At 40.1% G+C, this 21,989-nt stretch overlaps 2 protein-coding genes and 3 non-coding genes across 5 annotated transcripts; 1 reads left to right on the top strand and 4 right to left on the bottom strand.

Annotated features, from left to right (window-relative positions):
• Nucleotides 1-382: 382 nt before the first annotated feature.
• On the bottom strand, nucleotides 383-455 carry trnaf-gaa (transfer RNA phenylalanine (anticodon GAA)). Its single transcript has one exon. It is a non-coding gene; the product is annotated as a tRNA-Phe (tRNA).
• Nucleotides 456-796: 341 nt separating this feature from the next.
• On the bottom strand, nucleotides 797-870 carry trnai-aau (transfer RNA isoleucine (anticodon AAU)). The gene has a single exon. It is a non-coding gene; the product is annotated as a tRNA-Ile (tRNA).
• Nucleotides 871-911: 41 nt separating this feature from the next.
• LOC134638240 (uncharacterized) lies at nucleotides 912-6,423 on the top strand. Its single transcript, XM_063488760.1, has 3 exons — nucleotides 912-985; nucleotides 1,523-2,233; nucleotides 5,651-6,423. The coding sequence occupies exons 2-3, from the start codon at nucleotides 1,566-1,568 to the stop codon at nucleotides 6,330-6,332; spliced, it is 1,350 nt and encodes a 449-aa protein (XP_063344830.1). The 5' UTR covers nucleotides 912-985; nucleotides 1,523-1,565; the 3' UTR covers nucleotides 6,333-6,423.
• trnai-aau (transfer RNA isoleucine (anticodon AAU)) lies at nucleotides 4,845-4,918 on the bottom strand. Its single transcript has one exon. It is a non-coding gene; the product is annotated as a tRNA-Ile (tRNA).
• Nucleotides 6,424-6,547: 124 nt separating the features above from the next.
• On the bottom strand, nucleotides 6,548-21,956 carry skic3 (SKI3 subunit of superkiller complex). Its single transcript, XM_063489504.1, has 41 exons — nucleotides 21,925-21,956; nucleotides 20,090-20,186; nucleotides 19,828-19,971; nucleotides 19,484-19,575; nucleotides 19,246-19,321; nucleotides 19,004-19,150; nucleotides 18,662-18,760; nucleotides 18,403-18,511; nucleotides 18,164-18,304; nucleotides 17,950-18,048; nucleotides 17,682-17,806; nucleotides 17,417-17,503; nucleotides 17,177-17,280; nucleotides 16,901-17,027; nucleotides 16,592-16,771; nucleotides 16,327-16,451; nucleotides 15,990-16,240; nucleotides 15,746-15,848; nucleotides 15,155-15,337; nucleotides 14,875-15,013; nucleotides 14,712-14,790; nucleotides 14,137-14,198; nucleotides 13,994-14,050; nucleotides 13,831-13,899; nucleotides 13,430-13,504; nucleotides 13,060-13,201; nucleotides 12,842-12,935; nucleotides 12,637-12,714; nucleotides 12,410-12,534; nucleotides 12,190-12,313; nucleotides 11,363-11,587; nucleotides 11,077-11,149; nucleotides 10,907-10,960; nucleotides 10,572-10,683; nucleotides 10,081-10,209; nucleotides 9,857-9,981; nucleotides 9,520-9,684; nucleotides 8,776-8,928; nucleotides 8,133-8,263; nucleotides 7,010-7,133; nucleotides 6,548-6,850 (listed from the first exon to the last, which is right to left on the bottom strand). Exons 2-41 carry the CDS (start codon nucleotides 20,177-20,179, stop codon nucleotides 6,773-6,775), a joined length of 4,695 nt encoding a protein of 1,564 aa, XP_063345574.1. The 5' UTR covers nucleotides 20,180-20,186; nucleotides 21,925-21,956; the 3' UTR covers nucleotides 6,548-6,772.
• Between the last annotated feature and the right edge of the window lie 33 nt (nucleotides 21,957-21,989).

Here is a 21,989-nt window from a genome sequence, read left to right as displayed (position 1 = left end):
AATGATCCAGTAAGTACTGTATATTAGCAAATCACAAAGAGCTGCTATTCACAGTAAGATACCTACCTTTTCACAACTCACTACATTTTTAACTTTGCAATGTTTTGACTGTAAAACATTTAAATACCATTGTACTTAAATGATATCACACTGATAAACCTGTGTATTTTGAATATTATTTTCGTATTATCTAATAAAGGATGTATTTTTTAAATATATAAATACCTTCTTGTTTCTGTAAACAGATGTCAGTGACTTTAATCTTTCAGACATCCTCAACTGCAAGAGTATTTATAGTATAATTATTCAGCTAGGACAGTAATGCTACAGTGTTTTGGGGTTATTGATCTCGTGATGGTGTTGAGGGACATATACAAAACATTGCCGAAACCCGGGATCGAACCAGGGACCTTTAGATCTTCAGTCTAACGCTCTCCCAACTGAGCTATTTCGGCCACACATACGCTAACAGGGAGGGGGACGCAGGGGCATTGGTGGGCCACGTGATGTGTTTGGCTAGTCATGATGTTCATTGTGCTCTTACGTTACCCTGCAATACTCCTTTATTAATCTCTAATGGTGTCACCGAACAGATATTAAAATAATGTTAAAAGCAACCATGATGAGACAGTCCGTCCTGCCTTACAGTAACTTATCGATTTTTGCTATTCTGCTCGGCCCATAACCAGGAATTTATATGAATTGATGATGTTGCGTCGGTGATCAGTCAGTGAAGCCCTCAATCTTTCAGAGGTCTGAAATCTGAAGGATAAAAAAAGAAAAGAAAAGAGGCTTGTGGCCCGTACGGGGATCGAACCCGCGACCTTGGCGTTATTAGCACCACGCTCTAACCAACTGAGCTAACCGGCCTACCGCTGATGGTAAAAAACACGTACCATTGAGTGACGTAATCAAACACCGTAAACGAAACCTACTGATCAGAAAGTTAAAGGACAAAAACAGGCAAAACTTCTCCGTATTTACGGTAAGGTTTACGTTTTTAACGTTAGTCAGCATTGAGCTAGATTGATAAAGTAGTTATGAGACAGCCTTTTTCTACATGGGGGTACATAATTATGCTGTAGAAGAAAGCTACGCTGACACGGGAGATTTAGTCTAAGAATATGAGGAAGGAATGAAGTACACTGGGAAGAGCAAGCTATGGAACGAAAAGCTATAAAAGAAATACAGCAAGATAGTCTTTAAATATACACAAAAAGAGCAAAATGTAAGGGAAGATGAAACAAAGGATGAAGAGGGCACATTAAACGTGAGAAATAATTGCACAGGTGTACAGTATGTGAATATGAACGTGAACATGAAAAATGAGAAACATTCAGGAAATGGTAGTTCTAAAAGTGTTTTAATGGAGTTCATGCTGTCATCTTTAGTTATTAGTAGTTAGTTAGCAGTGAGTTACTAGTAGTGAGCATAGTTATTAGCAGTGAGAATGATTTTTCCTTCTTCTTCTTGCTCCTTGCTCATCAAAATATACAAATTATTGCATTCTTGTGTTTCACAGCTGCAAATCTTCGTCATCCTCTGCAGGCCATTCTCATATCAGGATGTCGGTGCAATTCTATGGCTGGGAGGTGGTAGACGATGGTGCCTCTTTTACTGGTGTGTTGCTAGAGCCGTCGCAGAGACCTCAGAACCGGGGAGTCTACACTATGTACCATGGGACCAGCGTTGCCAGTGCACGTCTCATTATTGCAAATGGCTTTAATCAATCATCAAGTGGCATGCTGGGAAGGGGTGTCTATGTCAGCCGTGATAAGAAAAAAGCAGCCAGTTATCCAAAGAACTGCATCGCTTCAAACCGTGTGGTCCTCGAGCTGCGTGTACGCGTTGGCCGCGTCAAACGTATTGACAAGGACAACCATCCTATGCAGCTCACATGGCACGCACATGGCTACGACACTGCCTGGGTGCCCCCCAAATGTGGCATGATATCTGTGAAAAGCGGCATGGAGGAAGATTGTGTGTTTGATCCCAAAAGAGTGACTGTGGTGGCCATTGCAAATGCACCAGATACCATAAGGAAAGAGCTTCAGGAGCGTCTTGCAAAAACATCCAAAAAGTCTGGAAGAGGAGATGGTGATTCTGCTGATGTGTGTCCCCTTTGCAAGAGAAAGACACAGCAGGGCGCCCAACATATCAAGCAACAGTGCTGGAAGTGTGGGCAGAACCTCTGTATTCTTATGTCCAAGCACGTCTGTCCAGGAAGACCATGACAGTCCAGTAAGGTAGAAAAAACTGGATAGGCGATGTCCATGTGCCTGTTTATCAACTGATGTGTCATAGTAGGGCCAACAGCAGACAAGCTGACACAGCTGGTGCAATATTTTCCAATAGTTAATGCTGGATGTATCTTGTTTACTTTATTAAAACATAAATTTCGTATCCCGACTGTATCACTTTTACATTATTAGATTTTTATTCATGCTATTGTTATATGGAAACAAGAAAGGTGATCTGCTGTATTTACCAAAATAAAGGAAGAATTACAATAAATATCATTGTTGTCATATCAAAGTCCATAAACTGATGACTTCTAAGAATAAGAACTAGAACAGACATATTGGCTCTCTTCCACAGCATGTCTTTTATCCTACCTTCCTTCTCTCACCCCAAAAGGTTGCAGCAGATGGCCGCCCTCCCAGAGCCTGGTTCTGCCAGAGGTTTCTTCCTGTTAAAAGGGAGGTTTTCCTTCCCACTGTGGCTAAAGTGTTTGCTCATAGGGGGTCATATGGTTGTTGGGTTTTTCTCTGTATGTATTATTGTAGAGTTTTTAACTTACAATATAAAGCGACTTGAGGCGACTGTTGTTGGGATTTGGCGCTGTATAAATAAAATTGAATTGAATTGAATATTTTAAGTTTAAGTAATTTCCCATTTGTGTGTCACTAAGAGAAAGTCTTGGAAGCTGTGGCCGATAGGCAAAGCTGAAGACGTGGGGGGAAATCGTCATTTCAAGATAATAAGAAAAAACAGTTTTTCAAAGGTAAATGTCCTAACAGATGGTACAGAGCAATGAGAGTCATACAAAGTAAGAAGGAAGGAAAGGAGAAACTGCTGTACTATAGGATACTACAAGTGAAATCAACACAATATAAAAAGGTGACTTGGGTGGTTTTCTCAGATTTGCTAATCAAATCTCCACACAAGCCTCTCTGCTCTTTAATCCTCTGTTAACCTAACCTCAAATTTTCTGTAAGCTAGTGTGATTAAACATAAACTACTTTAGCAATGTACATGATGCAAACACAAAAATATGGTGCTTTTAGTGGTACATGTTCCAAAGCCATAGTGTATTTGGTCAGCAAAGTTACATAAAATACTGATCCTTCCCCATATAGTCAAGCCAACATTTATGTAACTCATATAGTTGACATAAAATATAGTACAGTAGCATTGATACAGTTATTTATAAAGAGACCAAATTGTTTAGTTTCAGAATTGTATCTAAGCAATGTACATTATCACTGGGACATTTGAGCGGAAACTCAGAAAATGTCACGTGACTCATAAAAACTAAACACCTGAGTAAGATTGACCTTCAGTGACTGTGACGGACAATTGATTATGGATAGAATTGTGGGATTGTCTAGTTTTGAGCTGGGCTCCAGATCATTGTGCTGTTTTGGGAGGAAATTTACTCCAGAGTCAAGCAGCATAAATCGAGTGGCTTTTCAAAATGGAGTGACACATTTCCTTGTTTTTACAATCACATAAGCACCACCAAACCATCACGCTTCCTTCACACTGATTAAAGATGGTCCCAGATATTTTTCTTTTTTCATAAGACAGAATCAATTTGATCAGTCTGAAATTAAATGTGGTCTAGTTGGAAATTACATGCAATCTGTTTCTGATAATAAAGTGTTGCTGTCTAAAGACAGAAATTCACATTTAACTATTACATTTGCACTCAGCAAGTTTCCTGCTCTACAAGAGTATAACCAGTAACATGTTTGGAAATTTGGCTGCATTTATAAATTAGACAGAAATTATTGGCAAACCTTTGACAATCTGTGATTGCAGCCAGCCCAAGTCAGACTGTGACTGTTTGCAGAAAGGTTGCCTCCTATTTGGCGGCCTGTGAAATTGCCTTGAGATAAAAAATAATCGTGTGTGTGTGCAACACAACAGCATTGTGACTGTGCTATTAGTTTGCTCTGAATGATCAGATACTTTGTTGAGCTAAGTGTGTGCACTGTTGGGTGGTTGATTTAATGAAACTGTACTTGGTTAAAATTATATCAGGATGGTGGTGAGCCCTCTTGGTGTCCCTGTATTGATATAATATTGCAATACTATGCTGTATTGATTCATTCCCTCTCCTTAATACGGTCACATTTTTAGTGCTGACATTAATTCAGGCTGGTGTTTTGCGGATACTGTTTAATGAAGCTGTCAGACTCCTGGGCTCTGTGGCATATGTTTCTTAATGTAGCGATAATGATGTACCTGTCTTTTTGCTCATTTACGTTATAGGGCCACCCACTTCACTTTGTATTCTAGCTAGATCCAGTTTATGCTGGTCTATTGCTGCTGCAATATTTGGATACCAAGTAACACTGGGCCCGATACTAAACCTATAACGGTATCTTATCCTATCAATCCTATCACAGTAGTATCAATCCAATACCAATACCAATGTTGGTATTAATATTGTTGATTTTTCCCCCAAACTTGGCAACAAGAAAGTTGCTCTACAAAGACTCAGTATACAAAAGCAATTTGTACTCGAGTCTAACCGTTTAAACGATAACGTAGCTAAAAATGATCATTGCTAAAAGCACTTTGAATGATTAAGAGTACAATATACGTGAAAAAGCTCGTGGCCCGTACGGGGATCGAACCCGCGACCTTGGCGTTATTAGCACCACGCTCTAACCAACTGAGCTAACCGGCCCGTGCAGGGCGTGACTTTGAGACCCTACATGACAGAACATCTGATAGGAAACTGAAAGTTAAGGGGAGGAGATTCCCTTTCTGAACCTGAACAGAAAGTGGAAGTTAAAGAGAACAGACGGCTCTTCACAAAAGGCTTTAACTTTGTGAACTTCAATCAGCCTAAACGACACAAGGTACAAATGTTTCGTTGTATTTATCGCGAGTAATCGGTACTCGGTTTTTATGACAAACCTTAAACTCCTACTGTGTTGAGTAAAAACCGGCTAACGCTAATTTAGCCAAATATTGTTTGATTTCTGCAGACAATGTTAGTTCTTTTCTGGGCATGTAAATACTCAGTACTGCCAAATTCGCTATATTATACAGTATGGTTTACAATATTAGGATACATTATGTAACTTTAACTGTAGATTTGACTTTAAGCAGCTGTCTTAAAGTCAAGGTTTGGGGGTTTTCAGCTATTTTTCCCCAATATAGACTACTTTTCGACGTAAACAAGGTACTTCTCTTGTCACATAGACTTATAAATTGAAATCTGTACAGCTAACAATGCAGTTGCTGTTGTCACAATTAACATCTGACCCAATCTGATTCACTGAGGTCAAAGTCCTGAGCTATGTGCAATAAACTGTATGCCCTGAACCTCTCCTGAATTTACTGTCATTACTGTTCATGCCTTACATGGTTTCTGGTCTTTGCAGGGCTTAAACAGCATCCATTTGTGAAGCAGGATGTCGCTACAGTTCTTTGGATGGGAGGTTACCTATGATGATGAGTCTCCCAGTGTGGAGCTGACAGCCTCCCAGGCACCCAAAGATAAGGGTGTCTACACCATGTACCATGGTACCAGCATTGCCAATGCACGTCTCATCCTTGCCAGTGGCTTTCAGCAGTCGCAGGGGGGCATGCTAGGAAAGGGTGTGTACGTCAGCCGTGATAAGAAAAAGGCAGAACGTTATCCATTGAACAACAGCCCTACAGACCGTGTGGTCCTCGAGTTACGCGTGCGTGTTGGCCGTGTCAAACGCATTGACAAGGACAACCATCCTATGCAGTACACTTGGAGCACGCAGGGATATGACACTGCTTGGGTACCCCCTAACTGTGGGATGAAAGCTGTGCCCAGCGGCCTGGAAGAGGACTGTGTGTTTGACCCCAAAAGAGTGACAGTCGTGGGCATTGCAAAGGCTCCACACAATGTGCAGACAGAACTTAAGGAGCTGGTGACTAAGAACATCAGCCATTCCAGCACAGTCCCAGGTGGAGTAGTGTATGGTGCTGCTGCTTTGGACGTGTGTTCACTATGCAAACGCAGGCAGCAGCAGTCTCCACACATCACGACACCATGCTGGGGCTGTGGGCAAAACATCTGTATTCTTATGAGCAAACATGTATGTCCAGTTAGAGTTTGAGAGTGAGTGACACGGATAGATTCACATATATGATCTGGCAGAGTGTCAGAAAAAAGCTCAAAAACTCATATGACTCAAAGTTTCTTCTGTTTCTTCCACTTTAGTGATGTCTGAATATTGTTTACAAAGTTTTATGTGAATTTTAAAAGTCACTGCTCATTCTAATTTACACTGCTGTCTTTTATAGTTTACATGCAATCAAGATGAGACAATCATTAGATATTGGGAAAATGTCTTTATTTAGCCTTGAATGTGGATGCGGTACCTGCATTTTAAGTACATTTTGAAATATGTGACAATCACAATTTCAACTTACTTATTAGATCATGTAAAGCCATTAAAGCCATAATTTAAAGACCCACTGCTAGTGGTGGTTTTTGTCTGGTGATAAACCTGCTAAGCAACTGATTTCATAAAGCATAAGGAGATGGATGCAAAGTTCAGGATGAAGAGTTGAGGACTGAATGAAACTCCAGTAATCTTTGATCTCTGTTCATTTTGGCATGTTGCAATAGGACCTGCAAAAAGAAGTGGTGGTAAACGATTACAAAGGCAAGCACACAAGAATAATCACTTTTAGTTTAACTATGTGTATGCTGTCAACATTTCCACAATCGTTTCTCCCAAACAAATGTTCCTAAGTGGTGTCTGTAGGAATGAGGTAGCTGCATGTTCACCTTCATGAGTTCCTCGTCGTTTTTGGCATGCAGGTGTCTCAGGAGATACCAACTGGCCACCTGCACCACTGTTGCTGGTATATCTTGAATGTAAACCAGCCTCTCCAGCAAGCGTCTTGTTTCCCTATAGAAGATACAGCAGACATGAACAAATGTATAACATGACTGCTATCCATTAGGCAGCCTGTTCCCATGTAAATGTTTTTCTTCCTTTTTTGGTTGCTTCCTTTACGGATCACCAAAGAGGATCATCTGCCTCCATCTTACCCTATCCCCAGCATCCTCCTCTGTTACACCAACCCTCTGCATGTCCTTCTTCACTACATTCATGAACTTTCTCTATTGTCTTCCCCTTTTTCTCCAGCCCCGCAGTTCATTATCCACACTAATGTATCCACTATCTCTACTCTGCCCATGTCCAAAGTATCTCAGCCATGCCTCTCCAACTTTGTCTCCAAAACACTCGACCTGAGCTATCCCTCTGGTGTCCATTCTGTTAAATCCCAATGAAAATCATAACATATTCAACTGCAGCTTGGACTCCTGTTTTTTTGTTGGGGCCTTTGTCCGTACATCATAGCAGGTCTAACTACTATCTGCTATCCTCGTGTCACAAATCACCCTGATACTTGTCTCCACCTGCTCCAACTTAGTCTGGCCTGATACTGTAATTATTATCTTTCTTCCATCAGTATTAACTAATATATACAACGTGAAATGAAAAGAGCTCCTGATACTGTGATTATGCTTGGCACAGAAGTTTCTGCAGCATTTCTCAAGGAATTTAGCCAGGTCATGGTTGGCATATTTGCTCAGCTCAGCATTCTCATGAATGTACTCTAATTAACTGTCCTGGCAGTCCTCTGAGGGTGACAGAATGCTATAATACTACCAGGACACAAAATGTTGCTTTGCAGTTCCAAAAGTACCAATATATTGAAAAGACAGATGGAAGCATGGATTTGAAGTTTTAAGAATCTTATGTTTCATTTAATCACTTAAGCCGTTAAATTAAACATCTACAGGGATAAAATCATTTGCATGGCTATGTGGGCTGACCAACAGCACTGCAACCTGCACCTCTATGTACGTAAATAAACTTAGCATAAGGAGCTGCACTGACCTAGCAGCCATCTTTGTCACAAACTGGAGCAGAGCCTGGAAAAGAAGGGCCACAGGGGATGAGTCCAGCTTCAAGACCTCAGTAGTAGCTTCCAGCACCAAGTCCTTCCAGTCATTTCCTGGGACACCCACCTTAGAAGTCAGATCACACATGGTTCAGAGAAAACTAGGAAAGAGAAATCTGCACAAAATAAATTCATCTAGTAAAGGTGTAATACGTCAAGCTATATTATTTCCAAACAACATGTGTAACACATGCAGTAACTTTCACAGGAGTCTTGGATACAAGCAAAAATCTCTATTTAGCAAGAGTTTCTTGTGAGCCACTTAGCCTTGGCTGCTCATCCTATGATTCATCAATCTTTTATCTCCTCTACCTTGAATCTGTCCTTACTTGACAGGGTTGTAAAAAGAGAGCCGACTCTGGCTTTTTGTGTGTATTCATGGAATTTTGGAATTTTTATGAAACACAACTGAGTCCTTATTGCTAAATGCTACCTCTGGAACAAATAAATACATTATTCCCTAAATAATGAAATATAACATTTTTTGTTTGTATTGCTACAGTATAATCCTGCTTTAATAGCTGTAATTTGACACCTTGAAATTGTAGATCCTGATTTGAATCCCAAACATATACTTACCATACAAGGCCCGAGAGCTAGCAGGGCTAGTCGAAGGAGGCTGGCTACCTGGCAGCTGTGCATGCCAAGCTGCGAGGCCAGCTGGAGACTCTGTCTGTAAGCCATGACCGCCTGAACCAGTAGGCCCTGGCTGCGATACACCTCAGCCAGCCACTGAGCAGAGGGGAGCAGAAGAACAGAGGATTCACAAAGTGAATGAAGATGATTTGGAACAGAAACAAGAATTCACTGAGTGACAGGTGGGGGACAAAATATGAGAGGATAAGCATAATTACTGTTTTAAGATACTAATATCTTCATCTAATCAAAAGATAACATGGCTAGAAGAATCCTTATAATTTTTCATTCTCCACATATATACTGTAACACGGTAGCACCAACTGCCACAATGTTCAAGGCTTTTGCTGCTACCCTGTTACTGGTAGCAACTACTTGATGTTAAGTGCAACAATTTGAGGTTTTCAAGTGAGGTAAAGAATGTTCAGTCTCAGTGAAAGCAAGAGAAAATTACAGTAGAGGAGAAAAATAACATAATTTTAGCATGAGAACAAAACTTTTTTTTCCAGTATGCTGTCTTATCTTCTTTTGACACATCTATGTGTCCATGTGAACAACATGGTTTAGCAGTATTCAAATTTACAATTAAAATACTGGCAATTGAAAGCAAAGAAGAGATCATCACTTAGTCACTCTAGCCTTGCTGGAGTACTTTAAATGGATAAGCAGGTAAATGTAAACGCTTACATGCCATGCCCCAAGGTTGGTAGGGTTCATCATCACAGCACTGCTGAGCTGCTCCAACACAGGCTCTGGGAGGACAGTACCACCATCAGTCATAAGGAGGCGCTGACACTGCACCTGCCTCAGTGATAGCATCACTGCTGCGTGCTCAGGGGACACATTCAAGACCTGTGATAAAGGTAAAACTCTGTGTCAAAGGTGGCAGAGTTAAATGGATTACCAGAATGGACAAGATTAGAAATGGCTATCTGAGGGACAGCTCAGCTCAGTGTACCTCAGAGTGTTTTGGAGACAAAGTTAGAAGTGTGCACACAGTGTGTGTGAGTCCCCAATATCCTACCTGTGTGCAAAGGACTTCTGCTTGCTCTAGCTGTCCCTCCAGCATGAGACCAGTCACTGCCTGTTGTAGTACCCATCCTTCCAGAGCCTGAGCTAGAGGCCGCTCTATTTCATCCACACTACGCACTGAGACACAAAACCGCAAAAAGGTGTTAGCTACACAGTCAAATACGCAGAGACAAGCACACAAATCGGGCGACAGTAAAAGAGCACCAGTGAGCATACCTTTCTCAGAAACCACTGACATAAGGGTCTGCTGCAGCGCTTGTCTGCGAGGAGCAGAACCAGAAAGATAACAGGAAGTGTTTTCGGTGTAACAAGCAGCCATTAATCCGGCCCACGTTGCTGGATCATCTAAAGTAGAGAGCAGAACGATGACTCAAATACGTATAAGCAAGTATTTCACACACCTGTGTTCTTCAATAAATGTCACATGCAAAACAGCCATTTTTCCGATGTGGGTAAGGTTACACTCCACAGATATAAATAAACATGAATAAACTTTCCTGGCAAGAAAAGGAAATGTATTTCTGCTCTATCCTATCAAAATATTTCCCGCATATACGACATAGTTCACTAGAACTGTACTAAATTACAGAATTTTAACAAGTTAAATGTATTTGTCATATTTTTGTATTTGTTGCATTTTCAGCTTTAAAAGACAATAAAAAGAATATCATGTTTATCATGTGTAATAAAATGATGTGTGTGTTTACCAGGACAGAGCAGCACAGCTCTCTGCATAGTCTTCAATGCATTCTTCTGACTGTCCTCTCCAGAGTGTCTGCCACTGGCCAGCTGGTTCACTCCACTGTACAACAACGCCCTCTGCAGTCACACAAGTTAAGTCAACTGTTTAACGTGCAAACAATGTGAATATATGGGTAAAATATACCTTTTGGATGTTTTGGTTGTTAAAACTTTTAAAATATATCTCTATAATGTACAAAAACTGAGGAAAATAAATTACTACTAAATTAAATGGGCCAGTTAGATTTTTTAAAAAGTTTACCGGAGAACACAACACATAAGATAAAAGTCACATTTTTACCTTTCCTTGGGTCATACTGGAGAGACAGGCAACATGGCCAGCTACTGCACCACCCTGTGAAATAAACAAGTGAAAAACATGAACCATAATGAACCAAATGTGTTTGAGCATATTTGATTTGTTAGGCTTAGCCTGCAGTGCATTATGTTTGTATATGTACACAGGCTTACATTTGCCTTTCTAGGGTAGTACTGTGGAACCACTCTGGACAGAAGCGCCCACAAAGAAGCATTTCCAGGATTGCTGTAAATAAATCAAGAAAACATGGAAAGTTGTTAAATTTATGATCTGTTGCTGCAGTGCCCAGGGTTGTTGCAGTTGTGGTTGACTGCTTTGTTTGATCACTAGAGTGTAGAATAAAATGCACATGTAACAGAGTACATACCAGCAAAATTATTTGTTTTTTGAGGTAAAGGCAAGCTTATCATTAATGCAAATTTCATTAAAGGGAAATACCTGTGCACAGCTCTTGAAACCTCTCTTGGCACTGCACTAAAATTCCCCTGCACAGCCAACAAGGTGCAGGTGAGTAGACATCGCTGCTCGATAGCACTCCCAGAGGCTGAACCTTGCTTTAGGAGCTCAGTAAGCGCAGCAGCAGCAAGTGTAGCATCACCGTTGGCCAGTCCGAGCGCACATAAACAAACCAGGGACTCTGAAATGGGTTCCTTTAACATCGAACTATGGGAACAAAAAGTAAAAACAAATAGTTTCAGCTTAAATTCAAGACTAGTACAAATATTATTTATTTCTATCTAACATTAGATGGTTTCAAAATGTTTCCCATGACATAATTAAATTGTTTTCTTGACAGTTTTCCTGAATAACAGCATATTTTAAAAGTAGACCTATCACACATATCAATTTTTGATTTATTTTTATGGTTTACACAGCCAGAGCTTATCTGTAGATACTGGGCACAGACTCCCAGTAGCGTGCAGATAAAAATAAAAAATAGGAATCATTTGTAGCAAGTCTAAACCTGAAAAATAACAGTATGTGCACAATAAAATAAGCTCTTCCAACCAAACTATACAGTACAATATAAGGAGATTCAAATGTTTTGTCCTCCAGGTTCAGCAATACTGGCAAGCAATAAGCTCTTTTTACAATCAACATTAAAACATAAAACAAAAACCAATAAAGCTTTGATCTATTTTTTTTTATACTAGAAAATATTGAAAATAAATGAACGATGGGAAAAACCAACATTATTTATTAAAATGACAGATAAATAGGACAACAAAACTAGTGCAATCCATAAAACACTCACTACAACTCACCATTTAAACAGCAGAGTCTTGGCTGAGTCTAGGTTACCCTGCTGGTGCTGCAGCAGGGCCAGAGCTGTCAGTATATAAGCCTTTTCCTTCTCACTAGAAGCCACAGCCAAGGCGCGTTCATAGGCTATAATATACACACACATGCAGCAGTTTATTCACAGCCCCTTTGACATGTAAACACATATGAAATCTCTTCACTTTGGTGTTTTCCAGTCCTTACCGCTGATGCTCTCTGAGATGAGTCCTGCCTTGCAGTAGGCCAGAGCCAACCCAACCAGGTCACTGAGCTCTTGCAGTGGAGTGGAATTATAAACATGCACAGCCTCCTCCCACTGACCTGAAGTGCTGGAAAAGCCAGAGTGGAACATAAAAAAGTGACATTTAGGATAAAAGATAAGCAATTTGAAAAAAATAGTTTAAGTATATCATAATGAGACAGCTGGTTACCACAATGCACGGCCATAGCTGCCCAGAGAAAATGCCAACTCTTCTGAAGAGGACATGGACTGAAGCAGTTCAACCGCTCTGAGGAAGCATATTGGATTGCAAAAGGTCAACTGAAAACCCAATATATATAACATTATGTTCCTTCTCGGTTATACTGCTTCATCAATTAGAAAGCAGAGACAGTCAGTGTATTTCAAATACATACCTCTGGTAAGCCTGTAAGGCCTGTCTCTTCAGCTGCAGATGCTCATTCAGATAGCCCAGCATAATGAAGGCATCAGGATCTGATTGAATCCTTTCTGAAAGAAATGCAAAAAAATATACAAATAACCAAAAAGTCTGCCAGTAACACATGCAAAGCTAAATGAAAACCACGACATCTGTGGATCCTGTGTGCAAATCAGTACGCAAGACATGATGTACCTGTGTACTTGCTGAGTGCCACCTGAGCAGCAGAGATGGCATTCATCTGCACGATGTTGTAACGGTACAGTTCTGAGTCTCTGTTGCTCTTATCCAGCAGCGTAGAGCAAACCCAGAAGGCATATCCTTTCACGCCTTCCATCTGACGGAGAAAGATGTCAGGATTGATAAGGAAAGACAGAAATGAAGGGAATATCGAGTCTGACAGAGCAAAGCAAAACATCATTTTGTGTTGTACCATGCCATCATTACTATATCCTTACAACTAAAAGGCTTGGAGCTTAAAACTAAGCACAGCGACTAAGAAAGGTGAAGCAAAGACTGTTATTATCTTGCTAATAAGTGGGTATTACAATAGCAGGTCACGCACATGTGTGCTGAGTTCAGTGGTGTGCCTGAAAAGATCCATGGTGTCATAGCTTCCCACGCGTTCTGCTATCAGCGCCTGGTAGGAGGACAAAGGATGAAACTATAATTTAGACAGATAAAGACAAAGAGGCCAAAAAAGTCACAGTGTTATGCCAGTACTTTCAGTGTAATCAAACGTTATGGAGCTCCCTCACCGAGCAATGATGTCTTTCACATTCCTTACTACTCCAAAAATACAGCCCAAGGAATAATTTTACCTCTCTCTGCTAGTTGTGGCTTTGAAAGTATATGCATTTATTAGAAATAGTATACATTCATCAGCTACAGTGAACCATTGCCTGTAATGTGATATTTTCTTGGCTTGGGGGCTTTCAAGTTATCAATAAATGCTGAGAGTGGTACCTGTCCGATCCAGCAGTTGACATAAAGTGGCTCCAAGGACTGAGCAATCTTGAAGGCCTCGTGTGCAAGCTAAAACAATGAATCCACATTTGAACAATGAAAATGTCATCCACCTATGATAAAAACAGAAGAAATATGTAGCATAAACCAAGTAATCACATACCTCTATATTTTCCTTCTTCAGATACAGGCTACCAAGGTTTGTCCAGGCCACAACATTCTGCAATGACATTTAAGAGTCACATAAAAACAGCAGAATATTTTCTAATAATTTATTAATCTCTACAGCAAATGTGCCGTATGTACATTAGGCTCAACTTGGATGGACTTGATGAAGCAATGCTGAGCCAGAGGATCGTTCTCAAGATCTGATGTGAGAAAAGAAGGAGAAAATATTTTGTTCTTTTTTGTAAAGATTGCTTAGAAGTATATAATTATTTATAATTGTAAAAAAGGAAAAGAAAGACTCTTTTAAAGTGAACTGCAAACTGCAAGGTTTTTCTTTATTATAAGAGGTTTTGTAAAAATGATTGCACCTTCCTGTAGACTAAAAATCTTGAGGTGACTTAAATGAAATGAAATTTATTTATAAGATTTGCTTTTCTTTTTTGCTTTTCTATTTTTGTAACTTAACAACATATATATCAAACTTAAGACCATTAAGTTGAGAGATCTTAGTACTCTTGTCAGAGAAATAAAGATATTTTTCAAATGCCACAACATTTTGACTCTTTTTATGTAGAAATAATAACAGGCAGAGCTTTCAACAGACTTCAGGGGGACAATGTTGTTTCATTCCTAAGTGCAAGAACAAGGGAAATAAAACAAGCTATACAGGCTTTTACTCTAAAAACATACCCGTTACCTGAGAATGTCGTTACCTTTGTTCATGGAAACAACTCCCAGGGCATTCCAGTAGCTGTGGTTGCTGCTGTCCATCATGATGGCTTTTTTTAAGCACTGCATAGAAAAAAAGACCATGAGATAGAGACCTCTTTCTGGAACAAACAATGCAAAGATGTTGTACAGGATTCGGCAAATAACCTGCTGGGACTTCTCTATGTCCATAGCTGGGGAGTTCTGGTCATTCTGTGTAAGGCTGGCCTGGTGATAATAGTTGAGCCCTAAGTCATACCAAAGACTGGCAACTTCAGGCATCAGCTTCAAAGCATGAGCATAGCACCTGTGGCAAAACATATCAGTTTCAATTTCTGCTTGGCCAACAGGGGCAGGTAGGATAAGCAATGTAAAAAAAGCACAAATATATAGTAACTGACTATTCTTATGCATTATCAGCCTTATAATGATATGATAATGGCCATACCTCTCACCGACTTTTAGTGTCTGGGCCTGGTTGAGCATTTGGCTCTCAGTGTTGGCATCTAAACCAGCAAGTAGGGCTGGCACTATAACCTTGGCTCTGTTTGGGGAGACGGTGCTAACTGCAGTGCAAGCATCGCCCAGCAGCTTCCACAAGCAGGAAAGGTCTGGTCGCAGCTGTACAGCTCTGGAGATCACAAAGTAAAGAATCTTAGAAAAAGACTAAGTGTGCTATGCATAATGTTCAGAACCACCAGATGTAGTATCGAGGAACAGCCCTACAGTAAACGCAATGGCAACACCATCCCCCGAGCTGCCCTTTCTTCTTGTTCTCAGCAATGTGTAGTGGAGCATACTGAAAGGAGCTCTTGACCAGCAACAAGATAAGTGTTGGAATAAAGTTACACTTGACAAATAATGTCAAGTGGTATAATAAATAGATTAGTCAATCAAATGTCAGTATATTCACTGCTAAAAGGACCATTACTCCACCATAGCTTCACTAGCAAGTACCTGTTTGCTGCTATAATAATATTACAGATGTCATATATAGAGCCTTTAGGGTTCGCGGGTTGAATGAGTGTGTTGTCATTACCTGAAGAGGTTCTGTATTGCTTGCTGAATGAGGTCAATGGCTCCTCCATCCCTGCAGTCCTGCATTAAACTTTTTGCCAGAGACAGCTGGCACTCCCCAAGACCTGAATAAAAGACCATGTTAAGTAAAATTAAATGCCCAGATTTAGACATATCACTCCCTGAAGGTGTGCAATAAAATGCCTAATAGATTACATTAAATCAAATAAAGTGCATCCAAAGGGTACAATGAAACATTCACTTACCTTTAAGAGCAGGGACATAGTCCTGCTTTGCTGTGATCAGCAAGTACTCTGCGACAGCCTCTTTGAACTTGCCCAGAGTCTGTTTGATTGCAGCAGCCTGGTAGACACTGTAGATGGAGCAGGGCTGAAGCTGATGGGCTTTACCAAAAGCTTTCAGAGCTGCTGTGAAGCTCCGGCGGTTTAGATATGCTTCACCTAAACACTCCCAACACACCCAGTCCTCTGGGTCTGCTCTTAAAGCGGCCTGCAGGCTAAAATTATAAATAAAATATTCAACAGCACTTATACACTTAGACCGTGGTAATAGATTTAGTTGTCTCAGATGTGTAAATCTTACTCCGCTATGGCCTGTTGATTTTCTCCAACTTTCAGGTAGTATAGGCCTCGTCTCATCCAGGCCCATTTAGCCGAGCCTGGAGTGGCTTTCTCTAACACAGACTGAAGAATGGCTAAGGCAGCGTCCTGTGTCAATCAGCAAAGAGAGAAAGAAGGCATAAAACGGGGGAAAAAACTTGTAAGGAGACTAAAGGCAATAGCAAGGAGCCAAACAAGACACCCGATTCTTAGAATTTGGTGACTTTTTCACCCCCAAGACAACTCACCATGTCTCCCTGCCCCATACTGAGATCCACCGAGGCAGCGCCAGACTCCACATCTTCACTGTCCAGCTGAAAGGCCTTTTTGTAGCAGCCTTGTGCACGGCCATAATCCTTTGCAATGTCCCTATAATAATGCCCCAGGTAGCGAAATACACAGCCAAGGTGTGGATCTAGCTTTGCAGCCTGAAAAGGGCAAACAAAGCTTTCAAACTAAAATGTCACTCACCTCTTATTTTCAAAGACTGACCCATTAGCACCTGAATTCACCTTTCCTACCACATACACAAAACTTTCAATAATAATTTCACAAACCTTCAGCAAATGTGTGTGAGCTTTGCTCCGGTCTTTACGGGTCTCTTCTCCCATGTCCCAGTAGAGCTGTCCAAGCAAAAAAAAATACTCTCCACAGTCTGGGCTCTGACTTGCAGCCTTTAGGAAACTACATAAAAAAAAAAAAAAAAAAAAACAGTTTGGTGGGATGAACCAAATTATTTTATGCCATGCAAATGGGCTCTTTTACATAAGTTTAAGACAGTAGACTTCCATAGAAAGTATGAATAAAAAAGATTTATTCGTCTTTTTTTTTACCTCTGCTCTGCCAGCTGCTTTTCACCTTTAGCCAAGTGCACCAGTCCTCTCAGAGCCAATCCTTGGGCTAGGTTTGGGTTGGAAGCCACCAGTTCTGATGACACCTATAAAGAACAGACTAGTTTAATGCAGGCCAGTTCATCATTACCAGACACATACTCCTCGTGTCCTGCAATCATAACATAACAGAAATATGTTGTTTTCATTGACAGAATCAGTAAGTATTCATTTAATTTCAACCTTAAGTGCTTGATCAGTCTGTCCTTTGTTAAGGTATGCACGTCCTTTAAGGGCTAACAGAACCGGGTCTTTTTCAGCTTCTGGAATCTAAAAAACAAACAGACACAGATGTGGCATTTCTTGTGATGTTATATCAACACTTACATCTTCTAACAATCTCCACAACAATTTTATGCACTAAATTAGACATACAAATATGCAAGAAAATTAAAAAACACTATAGCTATACAATGCTGTTTAAAGCGAGCATTTACCAACTCATTACCTGTTTAAATGTCTCCAAAGCCTGCTCTCCAGCTTTCTCTCCTCCACTTCTCACTAAAGCCTCTAGTTTTAGTCGAAGAAGTCTGATCCTCAGCTCCTTCTCTTCAGAGTCACATACATTCAAACCTAATAAAAAAGGACTCACACTGAAGTGTCTTTTTCAGGGATTAAAGACATTGATCTTTAAAGTCAGTGCTTAAGACCCTTTTTATTCACCCTCTTTTTAATTAAATACTGGTGATGTCTTGAGTGGACACAGTTAAATGTACCTTGTGAGCATGATGTAGCGCTGTCAGGGTATCTGTAAATTTTAAACTGGGCTTCAGCCAGACTGTACCATCCTGTAGTTGAGCTCATTTTCTTCAATCCTAACAAAAGTGGAGGAGACAGATAATGAATAAAAATTACCATCAAGAGCACATATTAAAGGATAAAATGTTAAGGTATGTTTTTTTTACATTGTTTGTTACTGTGACAACTCACCTTGTGTAAGGTCATCAATGGCATCTTTATACCTTCCTTCCAGCAATGCTTTTGTGCCCAGACACAAATGACCCAATCCACTGTCAGGGACCAGGTCCATGAGGCGGGAGAAAGAGCTAACTGCCTCCTCATTAAAGTTTCCTTTGGGGAAACGAGAAGAAGATACATATGACTCTGCCATTTATGAACATCCATTATGAGTACAAAAAGGCAAGGATTTTTTTATTTTTTTATTTTACCTGTTTTAAGGTAATGATGACAAAGAACCTCAAGAGGATAACTTTGGTTGGGGTAGAGGGAAATCATGGACTGACATGCTGCAGTCATTCTGGCTTCTTCTTGTGGTAGCTGCAGTAAGACCAGATTCATGATTAACAGGTCATTTTGAGAAGCATAACTACCTATAATGAGCTGGCCTTTTTGGATAAACATTTCCAGACTCTAATGATCCTCAAGTTTCTGTGATAGTTAGCTAGACATAAGAGAAGATGCACTTACTAGAGAAAGACATTTGACATAGTCAGCTGAGACCTTCCTGTGGTCCTCTCCTGGTACAGGATCGATGAGAACCAGAGCTTTCTCAAATGCTGTGATTAACTGATAAGCACAAAGACACCAAGAACAGCATTGATGTGTGTGCAGTAGGAAACACCATGAAGAATTTTGCTTCTCTTAATCAGTGGGTGGTTATGATATGTAGACGTTATGGCGAGCCAGCTGTAGCCAACCTATTACATTGGATTTTGTTAGAAGACATTGAATCTCAAGTACTGTAAAGTGTTTACATATAAAGGAAACATAATGTTGATGAGTTAAAAGTCCACATTTTGGAAGTCTTACATGCTGCTGAGTTTCACTATCCTGCTCCACCTCCTTAAGACAGTCTGAGAGGAGCTGGGTCATCTTTTGCAATAGCTGCACTAACTCCTTCTTATCCACGGGTTCTTCTTCCTTCAGCTGTATGAGTTGCAGCCAAACCCTGGCCAGCTGTTCACACACATAAACATAGTCACATGTGTTAAAAACATAAAACACACACATATGCAAAACAATCTATTTTCATTAGTCTTGAAACTGCATACCTTTAAATATTCTTTGTCAGACTCATAAATTTCTGTCAGTTTGTTGATCACCTCATAACATTTGTTTTTGTCTGAGCTGCGAATCGAGAACATGATGACAAATCAGTAACCTCATAATATTCTGCAAACTGTCACAGTGTATTAATTACTTTCAATTAGATTTTTTATTAATCATTATTTTTATCTGTTTTATATATTTATAGGAAACTTCAGGTAATATAATGTTTCCATATCTTACCTTGCATACAACTCAACAAGTTTCTGGTAGACATTAGGCAGCTCAACTTTGAAGTCCCACTGATCAGTCTTATCATATAAATTTGCCAAGCCCTTAAAGAAAAAAAAAATTTAGACTGTGCATTATTAACAGAGGACAGAGAGGAGAGAGGTATTTTATACGGGATGACATCCTGAGTAAAGATGAATCTATTTTTTAAAGAAAAAAAAATTCATAAGAGGCATGCACATTAAATCTGAAGTAATTTCAACTGGTTATTATTATCAAATTAACTGATCATAGTAGCGTAGTATTAAATGGCTAGAAAGGCCAGTTATCATTAACTAATACATTCTGTACCTTACCTGCCAAGCCAGCAGCTGCTCCGGCTCCAGCTCCACTGCCTTTTTATAGGCTGCCTGCGACTGATCCGGTTGATCCAGTTCACTGGCTGACAAGCCGATGAAGACCCAAGCATTGTAATTGTTTTTCTCAATTTTCAAAACAGTCTAAACCCACAACGCAGAGAGGAAGGTCAATTTTACATTTTTATTCCTAGTATGTCTGAGAAAAGCATATTACATTTTCAACTTACTGTTGTTTTAAAAAAAAATTGAGATACTTTACCTTGCAGTGTTTTAGAGCTTCTTTGAATTCTTTGTTTTTAATGGCCTCTCTGGCACTTTTCAGTGCAGCTTTCACTTCTTTATTAGACATCTTGTTGCTATGAAGAGACAACAAAGCAATACACCTTTCAAAAAAACAGAAAACTCTACACAATGATCAGATCTCAGTGGGGAAAAAAATCAATACAATTCAATTCAATTTTATTTATATAGAACCAAATCACTACTACAGTCACCTGTATAAGCTAGTTTTATAGATAAAGGTAAAGACCCTACAATAATACAGGGAAAACCCCAATAATTAGACAACCCACTGTGAGCAAGTACTTGGCAACAGTGGGAAGGAAAAACTCCGGTTTGACAAAAAATAATCATCTGGCAGAACCAGGCTCAGGGAGAAGCAGCCATCTGCTGGGACCGACTGGGGTTGAAGGAAGAAACACAGAAAAAGACACACTGCATTTGCAGTAATATGCATTGACTTTGCATTTCAGTCTGTGTGTATAGACACAGTGAAAAAGAAGTGAGGTCAGTGATTCGCAGAAAGCTGACCTCACTTCTGAGGTCTGCTTGCCTCCACCCCAGGGGAAAGGATCACATCTCTTGGGTCTGGGTGCCGTTTCCCTCTCTGGGGGCGAGGGTACCTGGTCCCGGGGTATAGAGTATGTTTGGGGAGTGTGATTGTGTGTACATGTCCATGTATGTCTATCCCTACGTTGGGTGAGTGCTGAGTGTTTGTATATGTGTGCATGAGGGTGGGAATGCATGTTTTTGTCTGTGTGTGCCTGTTTGTCTGTGTCTATATGTCAGGTCGGGTCTTAGACTCCACCTCCCTGGGAACACCCAGGCCCTCCAAAGTGTGGAGGCCTATCTCCCCTCACCACACTCCCTGCCGGTAACTGATGCCTTCAGGGGTTGGTGCATTGGTGGTTCTTGGTGTCCGGGGGTTGTGTTTAGTATGTTGCTTTGTTTGGTTTTTTTGCTTGTTTTCTCTTCTTTTTCTCTCAACAGGTGATCCAGGAGATTTTTTTTTCTTTGTCTTTGTAAGTGCCCTTTCTCACTGTCCCTTTTCCCTTCTGTTTTTCTTTTCCTTCCTCTCTTTCTTTCTCCCTTTCCTATCCCCCAGTCATGTCTGTCCCATCTGTAACAACTGAAAATAAAATAAATAATAACAACAAAGGTTGATCAAATGGACCAATACGGCAATGCCATGATGATCCATTTGGCAAAATAAATCCATTTGGTATCCTTGTTGGTCTTCAGACAACAATTCTGACGGCTAAAGAACCAAATGGGACAGACAAAAAAAAAAAAAGAAAAAGAAAAAGAAAAAAGAAAGCTCTTCAAAACCAACCTATATCTATTGCAGTGTAACTAAGCAAAGGCTCGGGGTCACTTGATCCAGCCCTAACTATAAGTGTTATCAAAACGTTTGAAGCATAAAATTTCTCTGCGTATTTGTATTAATATGGACTCGGTTGTGTGTTAGGAAAGAGATTATGCCACATAGTGATTCACTATATTGCAGGAGTCTGAAGTGAATTTCTATATACTGAATTTCCCAGAGGAACCTACCCAAGGGATTAATAAAGTTCTATCTATCTATCTATTTATATATATTAGTAGATGGTTGTCGGCTAATGCTGCTAGTGAGCAACATTAGCTTGAGCTGTGGGCTTGTTCCGATCATAAAATGCATATTTTAGAATGGAAGTAAATTTAGAACCATGATTTACACTTAATATTCAACTTTCTCAATTGGTCGAGTTAACTTTAACCCCTGTACCTTTTGAAAATGCGTAAAAATAAAAAAGCAATAAAAGTTGGACCACCTACTGTTTACATTGACAGCTTGCGTAGCCTTCTCCAGCTGACACGGAAATAGAAGAAAAGTAACGAGA

This window comes from Pelmatolapia mariae, linkage group LG12 (genome assembly GCF_036321145.2).
Source record: "Pelmatolapia mariae isolate MD_Pm_ZW linkage group LG12, Pm_UMD_F_2, whole genome shotgun sequence".
Classification (NCBI taxonomy): Eukaryota; Metazoa; Chordata; class Actinopteri; order Cichliformes; family Cichlidae; genus Pelmatolapia; species Pelmatolapia mariae.
Note: the sequence above shows the minus strand (reverse complement) of the source record. Positions and strands in the feature narration are given on the sequence as shown.

Coding starts and splice junctions, on each gene's coding strand:
- skic3 (XM_063489504.1), bottom strand. CDS start 20,179: ATGTCTAATAAAGAAGTGAAAGCTGCACTGAAAAGTGCCAGAGAGGCC. Junction 19,151..19,245: donor CTGACAAAGAATATTTAAAG/GTATGCAGTTTC, acceptor GTGTGTGAACAG/CTGGCCAGGGTTTGGCTGCA. Junction 12,314..12,409: donor CATCTCAGAGAGCATCAGCG/GTAAGGACTGGA, acceptor TGTATATTATAG/CCTATGAACGCGCCTTGGCT.
- LOC134638240 (XM_063488760.1), top strand. CDS start 1,566: ATGTCGGTGCAATTCTATGGCTGGGAGGTGGTAGACGATGGTGCCTCT. Junction 2,234..5,650: donor GTCTGTCCAGGAAGACCATG/ACAGTCCAGTAA, acceptor TTTGTGAAGCAG/GATGTCGCTACAGTTCTTTG.